We start from the raw sequence: 12,389 nt of genomic DNA on the forward strand, positions 1-12,389 counted from the left end.
GATCATCAGCATAGATGAGTCTCTCTGTCCCTTCTGGCAGTGGCTGGTCATTTGTGTCGATGTTGACCATGGATGGGGCAAGCACGCTCCCCTGAGGCAGGCCGTTCTTCTGTTTCCGCCATCTGCTTCTCTGGCCCTGGAACTCAACAAAGAAGCTCCTGTTTTGTAGCAGGTTTCCTATGAGGCGGGTGAGGTGGTCGTCCTTTGTGATATTATACATTTTTCTCAGGAGGAGGTGGTTGTTTACAGTATTATAAGCCGCTGACAGGTCTATGAAGACAGTAATCTTTTTCTCTGGCCCTGGAACTCAACAAAGAAGCTCCTGTTCTGTAGCAGGTTTCCTATGAGGCGGGTGAGGTGGTCGTCCTTTGTGATATTATACATTTTTCTCAGGAAGAGACAGCGGTGGTTCACAGTATCATAATCCGCTGACAGGTCTCTGAAGACAGCTCCTGTGATCTGCTGCCTTTCAAAGCCATCTTCTATGAGCTGAGTCAGGTTCAGCACTTGCGATGTGCAGCTTCTGCCTTTCCTGAAGGAATCAGACAGGGGTCTATTTCTTCCATAATTCTATGCAAAATAAGTCTCTCCACGCCGTTCTTCTGTTTCCGCCATCTGCTTCTCTTGCCCTGGAACTCAACCAAAAAGCTCCTGTTTTGTAGCAGGTTTCCTATGAGGCGGGTGAGATGGTTGTCCTTTGTGATATTATACATTTTTCTCAGGAGGAGGTGGTTGTTTACAGTATTATAAACCGCTGACAGGTCTATGAAGACAGTAATCTGCTTCTCTGGCCCTGGAACTCAACAAAAAAGCTCCTGTTTTGTAGCAGGTTTCCTATGAGGTGGGTGAGATGGTTGTCCTTTGTGGTTGATGGTATCACAAGCCGCTGACAGGTCTATGAAAACATCTCCTGTTGGGGATGCAACCTGCTTTCCTGTGGTGCCCACCCCCCCCCCCCCCCACAACCTGAGCTGCAGGGGGCATGTTCACATTTGCGTTCATAAAATAAACAAACCGAGCAGAGGGAACTCCTTGTATTTATTTAGAAAGGGCCTTGGGAGCGTCAGAGTGTCTCCAACATCAGGAGAGAAGTCTTCATCAACCCAGAGGACCCCCTTCTTTTCTATTGAAATGGAGTGGAACCAAAGGGAGAGAACTCCGTCACGTCGCCTCCACACTTCAGGGGAGATTCTCCCACCCATCGTTCCCTCCCTCCCTCCCTCCTTCCGATGCCTTTCTTGTTTGGAGAATAATTGGAAACAGGGGTCTGTGGGGCGGAGGCATGCTCTTGATTACGCTGGCGAGGCCTGGGCTTTGTCACGGCTGGGCCCCCGTGTTTGTTTAAGTCGCTCCCCGCCCTGGCTCGGGAGTCCTTTCCCCGAAAGGTTATCAGGGCCCCCTCTGCGGCTGAAGGCATCTTCCTGGGAGAAGATGGTTCCCATTCCTTCTCCAACTTTGATCTTGCCTTTCATTAAGATCCCTGGCCTTTTGCCACTTTGCAAAAAAGGATAATAATAATAAAGGGAGGAGAGGGGAATCTGCTGGCTTTGCAGAAAAGGAGCCGGAGAAGAGGAGGCCAAAAGCATGACACACGGCCGCATTTATCACCGCCGGCTGCTAAAAAGCAGGCCGTAATTGGCCCAATGACAGCCTCAAGAGCCCAGGGTTTGGGGGAGAAAGAAAGGAAGGAAGAATGGAAGAGAGAGGAAGAGAAGAAAGAGAGAAATCGGAATGTGGCTCAAAGCGAAAAAAGGGCCACTCCTTTCATGAGCGTGCTTGCCATTAAACTTAATGGACTTAGGCTTTGAGTAATAATAATAATAATAATAATAATAATAATAATAATAATATCATAGAATCCTAGAGTTGGGAGAGACCTCCTGGGCCCTCATCCAGTCCAACCCCATTCTGCCAAGAAGCAGGAATACTGCATTTAAAGCACCCCTGACAGATGGCCCTCCAGCCTCTGAATAATAATAATAATAATAATAATAATAATAATAATAATATCATAGAATCCTAGAGTTGGGAGAAACCTCCTGGGCCATCATCCAGTCCAACCCCATTCTGCCAAGAAGCGGGAATACTGCATTTAAAGCACCCCTGACTGATGGCCATCCAGACTCTGAATAATAATAATAATAATAATAATAATAATAGTAATAATAATATCATAGAATCCTAGAGTTGGGAGAGACCTCCTGGGCCATCATCCAGTCCAACCCCATTCTGCCAAGAAGCAGGAATACTGTATTTAAAGCACCCCTGACAGATGGCCACCCAGCCTCTGAATAATAATAATAATAATAATAATAATAATAATAATAGTAATAATAATAATAGAATCCTAGAGTTGGAAGAGACCTCCTGGGCCATCATCCAGTCCAACCCCATTCTGCCAAGAAGCAGGAATACTGCATTTAAAGCAGCCCTGACAGATGGCCCTCCAGCCTCTGTTTCAAAGCTTCCAAAGGAGGAGCCTCCACCACACTTCCTCCGGGGCAGAGAGTTCCACTGCTGAACAGCTCTCACAGTCAGGAAGTTCTTCCTCATGTTCATTGGAATCTCCTCTCTTGTAGTTGGAAGCCATTCCTCCCTCGTGTCCTAGTCTCCAGGGAAGCAGAAAGGAAGCTTGCTCCCTCCTCCTCCCTGTGACTTTCCTCTCACATATTTATACCTGGCCCTCATCATATCTCCTCTCAGCCTTCTCTTCTTCAGGCTAAACATGCCTAGCTCTTGAAGCTGCTCCTCATAGGGCTTGTTCTCCAGACCCTGGATCATTTTAGTCGCCCTCCTCTGGACACATTCCAGCTTGTCTATCTCTCTCTTGAATTGTGTTGCCCAGAATGGGACACAATATTCCAGGTAACGTGGTCTAACCAAGGCAGAATAGAGCATGGGGAGAAGGACTTCCCTAGATCTAGACACTAGGCTCCTCTTGATGAAGGCCAAACTCCCATTGGCTTTTTTTGCCGCCACATCCCATTCCTGGCTCATGTTCCCCTTCCTCCCCACGAGGACTCCAAGATCTTTTTCACACGTCCTACTCTCGAGCCAGGCCTCATCTTCCCCCATTCTGTTTCTTTGCATTTTGTTTTTCCTGCCTGAGTGGAGTCTCTTGCATTTGTCCCTGTTGAACTTCATTGCGTTAGTTTTGGCCCATCATCTCTCTAATCTGTCAAGATCCCTTTGAGTCCTGCTCCTGTCCTCTGGAGTCTTGGCTCTCCCTCCCCATTTGGTCCCGTCTGCAGACTTTATGATCCTGCCTTCTCGCCCTTCATCTCAGTTATGAATGAAGACCCTGAGCAGGACCGGGCCCAGGGGGGGAATCCTGCTTGTGGCACTCCACTCGTCACTTCTTTCCAGGATGAAGAGGAGAAAGCCTTGGGGAGAATCACCCTCTGGGTTCGCCTCCTCCATGCCTTTCACTTGAGATTTTATTAGGGTCGTTTCCGTGATAGATCTTCCATTAGAGACATCCTCTTTTATTGCACCTGCTGGCCATTAAGGCCTTATGGCGGGGGGGGGGGGCATGATGCAGTGGATGGAGGGCAGGGGTGACAAGGTTGGAGGCTCAGTCACGGGAGGTTGTCACACCGCAAAAAACCATCACCGAAGAACGGTTCCCAGGTCTTGCCCTCGCGTTTCATGATACGTCTCTGGATGGAGGCAGTTCCAGCAGCAGATGTCCAGGCGCTGTGGCCTCCAAGTAGGTCCCTTCCTGGGCAACGTTTGGCAGGGATTTCGGGAACTGGGGGAGGGACAAAGCCTCACAAAAGCCCAAGGAGGTGCAGGGGCTGGATGGCCATCCATCCGGAGGGCTTTGATTGTGTCTTCAGAAGTGGGTTGGACCAGATGGCCCTTGAGGGTCTCTTCTGACTCTAGAATCTGACTCTATGGTCTTATTATTGTTTAGCAAGGGTTGGTTGCTTTTGAGCTGTGGTGTTGGAGGAAAGTGCTGAGAGTGCCTTGGACTGCGAGAAGATCCAACCAGTCCATCCTCCAGGAAATAAAGCCTGACTAAAGCTCATTGGAGGGAAGGAGACTAGAGGGAAAGCTGAAGTCCTTTGGCCACATCAGGAGGAGACAGCCAAGCCTGGAGAAGGGAATGATGCTGGGGAAAGTGGAAGGCAAAAGGAAGAGGGGCCGACCAAGGGCAAGATGGATGGATGGCATCCTTGAAGGGACTGGACTGACCTTGAGGGAGCTGGGGGTGGTGACGGCCGACAGGGAGCTCTGGCGTGGGCTGGTCCATGAGGTCACGAAGAGTCGGAGACGACTGAACGAATGAACAACAACAACAAGGGTTGGATGTGTCTTCCTGTCTGGCAGAAGTTGGACTAGATGAACCAAGGGTCCCTTCCAACTCTATTATTATATATTATTACTAGCCGTTCCCTGCCACGCGTTGCTGTGGCCCACATGGGGGTTCTGTGTGGGAGGTTTGGCCCAATTCTATCGTTGATGGGGTTCAGAATGCTCTGTGATTGTAGGTGAACTATAAATCCCAGCAACTACAACTCCCAAATGACAAAATCAAGTGAAGGCCTGTGGCCTACTCTGGTGGTCATGGGGGTTCTGTGTATCGTTGGTGGGGTTCGGAATGCTCTGTGATTGTAGGTGGGCTACAAATCCCAACAACTACAACTCCCAAATGTCAAGGTTCTATTTCTCCTAAACTCCACCAATATGCCTAACAAACTCTGCACAAATATGCCCAAAATTTGGGCATATTGAGTATTTGTGTAGAGTTTGGTCCAGATCCATCATTGTTTGAGTCCACAGTGATCTCTGAATGTAGGTGAACTACAACTCCAAAACCAAAGGACACTGCCCACCAAACCCTTCCAGTATTTTCTGATGGTCATGGGAGAACTGGGTGCCATGTTTGGCCCAATTCCATCATTGGTGGGGTTCAGAATGTTCTTTGATTGTAGGTGAATTATACATCCCAGAAACTACAACTCCCAAATATCAAGATTCTATTTCTCCCAAACTCCACCAGTGTTCACATTTGGGCATATTAAGTATTCGTGTAGAGTTTGGTCCAGATCCATCATTGTTTGAGTCACAGTGATCTTTGGCTGTAGGTGAACTACAACTCCCAAACCAAAGGACACTGCCCACCAAACCCTTCCAATATTTCGTGTTGGTCCTGGGAGTCCTGTGTGCCAAGTTTGGCCCAATTCCATCGTTGGTGGGGTTCAGAATGTTCTTTGATTGTAGGTGAACTATAAATCCCAGAAACTACAATTCCCAAATGACAAAATCATTTTTTTTTTTAGTGATGGTCACTCGTTGGCCTGAGAGGTGTCTTGTGTCCAAATTTGGTGTCAATTCGTCCAGTGGTTTTTGAGTTCTGTTAATCCCACAAACGAACATGACATTTTTATTTATATAGACTAGCTGTACCCGCCACGCGTTGCTGTGGCCAACCTTCCCTCCCTCTTTCTTTCCTTTCTTTCTCTTCCTTCCTTCCCTCTTTTTCTTTCCCTTTTTCTTTCTTCCTTCTCTACCTGTTTCTTTTCTTGCTTCCTTTGCTCTTTGGTTCCATCCCTCCTTGTCTCGTTCCTTCCTTCCTTCCCTCTTTCTCTCTTTCATTCCTTCTCTCCTTCCTTCCCTCTTTCACTTTATTTCGTTCTCTCCCTCCTTCTCTCCTTCCTTCCTTCCTTCTCTGCTCTTCTTTCCTTCTTTCCCTTCTTCTTTCCCTCTTTCTCTCCCTCCTCTCCTTCCTTCTTCTCTACCTTTCTTTCCTTCTCTCCTTCCCTCATTCTCTCCCTCTTTCTCTCCTTCTTTCCTTCCTTCTCTACCTTTTTTCCTTTTTTCTCTCCTTCCTTCTTTCTTTCCCTTCTTCTTTCCCTCTTTCCCTCCTTCTCTCTTTCCTTCCTTCTCTACCTTTCTTTCTTTCCTTCTTTCTCCCATTCCCTTCTTCTTTCCCTCCTTCTCTCTTTCCTTCCTTCTCTACCTTTCTTTCTTTCTTTCTCCCATTCCTGTCTTCTTTCCCTCCTTCTCTCCTTCCTTCCTTCTCTACCCTTATTTCTTTCCTTTCTTCTCTCCTTCCCTTTCTGTGTATGTGTTTTGGGTGTGTATATGCATGTATGTGTGTGTATATATGTGCTTGTGTGTATATATATGTGGTTTTGCACATGCGTTGTAATGTATTTTTTGTTTTGTTTTTTGGCTTTTTAAGTCCCTTCTGCTGTGTTTTTCGGTGTTTTTATGAGTGAAGGACATACATTGGGTTGTTAGGTGTCTTGTATCCAAATTTAGTGTCAATTCGTCCAGTGGTTTTTGAGTTCTGTGAATAGCACAAACGAACATTACATTTTTATTTATATAGTAAAAGGTAAAGGTTGTCCCCTGACATTAAGTCCAGTCATGTCTGACTCTGGGGTGTGGTGCTCATCTCCATTTCTAAGCTGAAGAGCCAGTGTTGTCCGTAGACACCTCCAAGGTCATGTGGCCATTGGCATGACTGCATGGAGCACCGTTACCTTCCCGCCGGAGCGGTACCTATTGATCTACTCACATTTGCATGTTTTCGAACTGCTAGGTTGGCAGAAGCTAGGGCTGACAGCGGAAGCTCACGCCGCTCCCCGGAATCGAACCTGCGACCTTTCGATCAACAAGCTCAGCAGCTCAGCGCTTTAACCCACTGCACTTATTCCCACCACCGTCATCATCATCATCATCTATGATGCCAAGGCTTGGCTGTACCACCAGAAGTCAAGGGACAACCCATGTGAAAATGAAACGGATCCCAATTTTTAAAACACACAGAAGAGCACAAAGAGTTTAATAGAAAGTGTAGATGGGTCCGCTTCCTGCACTTGTCCACCCGCCTTTCCAGATCTTGCAGAGGAAGGAGGTCCTCTCCATTAAGTCCAGCCAAAGATCTCCCAAAGGGCCCACCTTTCAGAGGAGGAGCATCAAGAGATGGGCAGAGGGGCAGAGAGGGAAGACACACACCTCTAGGCGCAGAGTCTGCTCCGGTTTCAGTCCCCAGCAGAGCTGTAGCCCTCCTCCTCCTCGTCCCGGGCTTCCTGGTAAACAGCCACCCCTCCTTCCGGCTCGTAGCGGCCCACCTTGATGCCCAGCCTTTGGGCCGCCAGCTTGGCCTGCATTTCCTACAGAGAGCGAGAGAAGCAGAGCCTTTGAAACAGCAGGAAGAGAACCTGGGAGCAATGTCAGAGGGACACAAGCCATCCAAAGGCGCCCGGATTATTACACTCTGGAACACGATTTCAACATCTTTATTAATGACCAATCACACCTGTGAAGGAGGCGGGAGTGTGAGCAGGGCCTCCCCGGATGATCGAAGAGATCGTGTGGGTTTGTACACAGAGATGCGGTCACGCAGGTAGGCGGGTCCCAAACCGTTCAGGGCTTTGTAGTAGGCCTGGGCGGTTTCGTTCGTTAATTTTGTAATTCATTAAAAAAATTCGTTAATTTTTCAATTACAAAACGATAACGAACCAGTCTGGAGCAATTTTTAAAAAAAACCGAATTTTTAAATCGTTTCGTAAATGTTTTGTATTTTGTTATTGTGTTCGTTTCGTTATCATTTTGAGGTCGTTTCGTTATTATTTCCGCATGTCTGGGGCAAGTTTTATAGTTGTTTTTGGTTTTTATAGTTGTTTTTGGTTTAATTAAGCTTCAGAAGTTCCCCCTGTCCCATTTGGAGGTTTTTTAGCGTATTTCGCGGTCGCGTCCGCCATTAACGAATCGATTCGTTATTGTTTCGGAAATCGATTCGTTATTGTTTTGTAAATTTTTCACATTTACGAAATTTCGTAAATATCGAACTTTTTAAAATTAAAATTTCGGAAATATTTTAAATATCGAAACGCAAAAAACCCCAAAAAACGAATCGATTTTAGAAACAAATTTTTCCGTTGTTACCCAGGCCTGTAGGTAAGCACCTGCACCTTGAATTGGGAGCGGAAAATGAATGGCAGCCAGTGGAGCTCCTTAAACTTGGCCACGGTGGTCCACGCTCTGGTTACATCCTGTTTAGACTACTGCAACACTCTCTACGTGGGGTTGCCTCTGAAGAGTGCCCGGAAGCTTCAATTAGTCCAACGAGCGGCAGCCAGATTACTAACAGGAAGGAGGTGCAGGGAGCATACGACTCCTCTGTTACACCAGCTCCACTGGCTGCCAATTAGCTTCCGAGCACAATTCAAAGTGCTGGTGTTGACCTATAAATCCCTAAACGACTCCGGCCCAGTTTACCTGTCCGAATGGATTCTCCCCTACGAACAATCAAGGTTGTTAAGATCTTCAGGAGGGGCCCTGCTCTCAGTCCCACCACCTTCGCAATCGCGTCTGGTGGGGACGAGGGACAGGGCCTTCTCGGTGGTGGCTCCCCGGCTCTGGAACTCCCTTCCACTAGAGATTAGATCTGCCCCTTCCCTCCTGTCGTTTAGAAAGCTACTAAAAACCTGGCTTTGCAATATGGCATTTGACGAGTCAGTCAATAACCCTGTGCATACGGAAGGATGGTGATGAATCGTAACTGTGTTTGATGACTTGGCTTGTGCCATTTGTTGAGGTATTTTTCTTTGTCACCTTTGAGATAGATAGGCACAAAATGGAGAGACTTTGGTTCACTGCTTCTCTCATTTTTATTGTATTTTAGGTTTTAATGTCTAATGATGATTTATTGTATTGTTTTTGTATTGCTGTTGTTTGAATATATGTCGTGAACTGGCCTGAGTCCCTCTCCGGAGGTGGAGAAGACCGGTATATAGAACTTCTAAATAAAATAAAATAAATTAAACAGGAGGGTTCACCGCTCCCAGTAAGGAGCACCAGTTAACAACCTGGCCGCCGTTCATTGGACCAGTTGAAATTTCCGGGCTGTTTTCAAGGGCAGCCCCATGTAGAGCGCATTACAGTAGTCCATTCTGGAGGTGACTAAGGCGTGGACCACTTTGGCCAGATCCACCTTCCCGAGGTACGGTCGCAGTTGGCGCACGAGTCTCAGTTGTGCGAAAGCCTTTCCGGACACCGCCGACGCCTGAGCCTCGAGCATGAGTGATGAGTCCAGGAGGACCCCCAAACCGCGGACCTGTGGCTTCAGGTGGAGTGCAACCCCGTCCAACACAGGTTGCCACCCCATACCCTGATACCCCAGAGCCCCAATCCAAGCCTCCGTCGAGCCCTACCTCATACTGTTCCTTCTGCTGGATCTGAATGGCGATGGAGTCTCCGATGGGGATTAACTGGGAGGGCTGGTGGTGCAAAGGGGGCAACCGGGCCGCGGTGACATCATCCAAGTGCTGCCTGTCCCTGCGGCGCCTTTCCTCTGCAGACAGCGAAGAAGAAGAGAGACTTCCTCCGGGTGAAGAAATACTTGGCGAGCCATGGGATGATCCACTGGACTCTGCCGGCAACCTAGGAAAAAAGACAAAAAGTGGAGAACTGCCTGCCGGGGAATTTGCGTCGTCATCATCATCACCATATTGGGGAGGGGTCATTGCTCTCTTCCAAAATCCACAGCAGAAGCCACCTAGTATGAGTAGCACAAACCTGGAGTCTATGCTACTTATAAGCATGAATTTTAAACTCATGTCCTGTGGTTTCATATCTGTCCTGTATATTTTATGTGTGTTTTAGAGAAATAGCTTTTCTATAAGTCATCGCCATCTTGAAGCCAGGCAAAGACCGTAATGGTCCAAAAAGCTACAGACCAATCTCCCTATTGTGCCGCCACCTCTACAAAGTTCTGGAGAGACTTATTTTGCATAGAATTATGGAAGAAATAGACCCCTGTCTGATTCCTTCAGGAAAGGCAGAAGCTGCACATCGCAAGTGCTGAACCTGACTCAGCACATAGAAAATGGCTTTGAAAGGAAGCAGATCACAGGAGCCGTCTTCATAGACCTGTCAGCAGCCTATGAGACTGTGAACCACCGCTGCCTCCTCCTGAGAAAAACGTATAATATCACAATGGACGACCACCTCGCCCGCCTCATAGGAAACCTGCTACAAAACAGGAGCTTCTTTGTGGAGTTCCAGGGCCAGAGAAACAGATGGCGGAAACAGAAGAATGGCCTGCCTCAGGGGAGCGTGCTTGCTCCATCCATGTTCAACATCTACACAAATGACCAGCCACTGCCAGAAGGGAAAGAGAGCTTCATCTATGCTGATGATCATGCCATCACTACTCAAGGAAATCAGCTAAAGAACAGGAGCTTTTTTGTGGAGTTCCAGGGCCAGAGAAGCAGATGGTGAAAACAGAAGAACGGCCTGCCACAGGGGAGTGTGCTTGCTCCATCCATGTTCAACATCTACACAAAAGACCAGCCACTGCCAGAAGGGACAGAGATGCTGATGATCATGCCATCACCGCTCAAGCAGGGAGCTTTGAGATGGTTGAACAGAAGCTCTCCGAAGCTCTAGGTGCAATTGCTGCCCATTACAGGGGAAACCAGCTGATCCCTAATCCATCTAAAACACAGACATGTGCCTTTCACCTTAAGAACAGACAAGCATCCCAAGCTCTGAGGATCACCTGGGAAGGAATCCCACGGGAGCATTGCAGCGCACCCAAATACCTGGGAGGAGTCCCTCCGGACCGTGCTCTGACCTACAAGAAGCACTGCCTGAACATCAAGCAAAAAGTGGGTGCTAGAAAGAATATCATACGAAAGCTGACTGGCACAACCTGGGGATCACAACCAGACACAGTAAGACATCTGCCCTTGCGCTATGCTACTCTGCTGCTGAGTATGCATGCCCAGTGTGGAACACATCTCACCACGCTAAAACAGTGGATGTGGCTCTTAATGAGACATGCCGCATGATCACGGGCTGCCTGCACCCCACACCACTGGAGAAATGACACTGCTTAGCCGGTATTGCACCACCTGACATCTGCCGGGAAGTGGCAACCAATAGTGAAAGGACCAAGGCAGAGACATCTCCAGCTCATCCCTTGTTTGGGTCTCAGCCAGCACGTCAACGACTTAAATCAAGAAATAGTTTTCTTAGATCTACAGAGACACTCGCTGGGACCCCTCAGCAAGCAAGAGTCCAAAAGTGGCAGGCTCAAACTCAGAACTGATACCAAATGAGAGACTCCCTCCCCCCTTGGCACACAGAAGACGGGGCGACTTGGAAGGCGCTGAACAGACTGCACTCGGGCACCACGAGATGCAGAGTCAACCTCAAAAAATGGGGCCACAAAGTGGAATCCACGACATGCGAGTGTGGAGAAGAGCCAACCACTGACCACCTGCTGCAATGCACCCTGAGCCCTACTTCCACATGATGCACAAGGGAGGACCTCCTTGCGGCAACACCAGAGGCACTCCAAGGGGACAGAGACTGGTCAAAGGACATTTAATCAACTACCAAACTCGCAAACTTTGTGTTTTGTCTGTTTGTTTGTTTTGTTCTGTTAGAAATGTAATACAATTGACTGGTTGCCCTGACACGACAAATAAATATTATTATTATTATTATTATTATTATTATTACTATTATTATTTCTACAGGTATGTTTCCAGTGATACTCACGCATTGGTTTTGAACCTGCTCCTCCTCGTTGCCACAGGGTTCTTTGCTCTCTCTTCTAGGACTTCAATGTAAGGCGGGGTTTTGGGTGGCATGTTTGGAAGGTTTCGGAAAGGACTGACATTGCTTTCGGCCTTCTGTTTCTTTCCATCCGCAACAGAAAGTCTTTCAAAGGCATCACTTAAAGTCCGACTGGTCTCGGGTCTCTGCAACGTGTTCTCTTGAGGTAGTTTGGAGACTCCGACAGTCCGTGCTAACAGTTCAGGTGTGCTTCCAATGCTTCTTTCTTGAGCCCAAGCTCTTTTCTGGGCTTCAATGCCACTGTCCTCAGCATCTTCATATCTGGAGGGGTTATGGCGGGCATTAACGTCCTCTTTTGTGGCTTCAATGGCCTCTTGTTTTTTCTGGAACTCCAACCGCACTGCCTTCAAAAGCCCAGAGGTTCTCTCCTGCTCCTCCTCGTCCGCGATGGCTGCCCTCAGCCTCTCGGCAAAGTCAGCGATCTTTTTCCCTTTATCTGGAAGCCGGGATACAAATTTCCTAGGATGTAAAGAACAGAAGTTCAAAATACAATCATTGAATACTAGAGTTGGAAGAGACCTCATGGGCCATGTAGTCCAACCCCATTCTGCCAAGAAGCAGGAAAATCACATTCAAAGCACCCCTGACAGATGGCCATCCAGTTGGGCTTGAGAGCAGTACGTGTGAAAAAGATCTTGGAGTCCTCATGGACAAGTAAAACATGAGCCAGGAATGTGATGTGGCGGCAAAAAAAAAGCCAATGGGATTTTGGCCTGCATTAATAGGAGCCTAGTGTCTAGATCTAGGGAAGTCATGCTCCCCATGCGCTATTCTGCTTTGGTCAG

General features: G+C 47.8%; 1 protein-coding gene across 1 annotated transcript in view; it reads right to left on the reverse strand.

The window, feature by feature from the left end:
- Positions 1–6,743: 6,743 nt before the first annotated feature.
- Positions 6,744–12,389, reverse strand: part of MYZAP (myocardial zonula adherens protein) — a 94,408-nt gene continuing 88,762 nt past the window's right edge. Inside the window, exons 13-15 of the mRNA XM_060755956.2 lie at positions 11,527–12,063; positions 9,171–9,399; positions 6,744–7,127 (exon numbers count right to left, since the gene is read on the reverse strand). Of these exons, the coding sequence (XP_060611939.2) occupies positions 6,996–7,127; positions 9,171–9,399; positions 11,527–12,063 (898 nt within the window). The 3' untranslated portion in view covers positions 6,744–6,995. The remainder of the gene's footprint in view (positions 7,128–9,170; positions 9,400–11,526; positions 12,064–12,389) is intronic.

The sequence above is a fragment of the Anolis sagrei genome, chromosome 9 (assembly GCF_037176765.1).
Source record: "Anolis sagrei isolate rAnoSag1 chromosome 9, rAnoSag1.mat, whole genome shotgun sequence".
NCBI lineage: Eukaryota > Metazoa > Chordata > Lepidosauria > Squamata > Dactyloidae > Anolis > Anolis sagrei.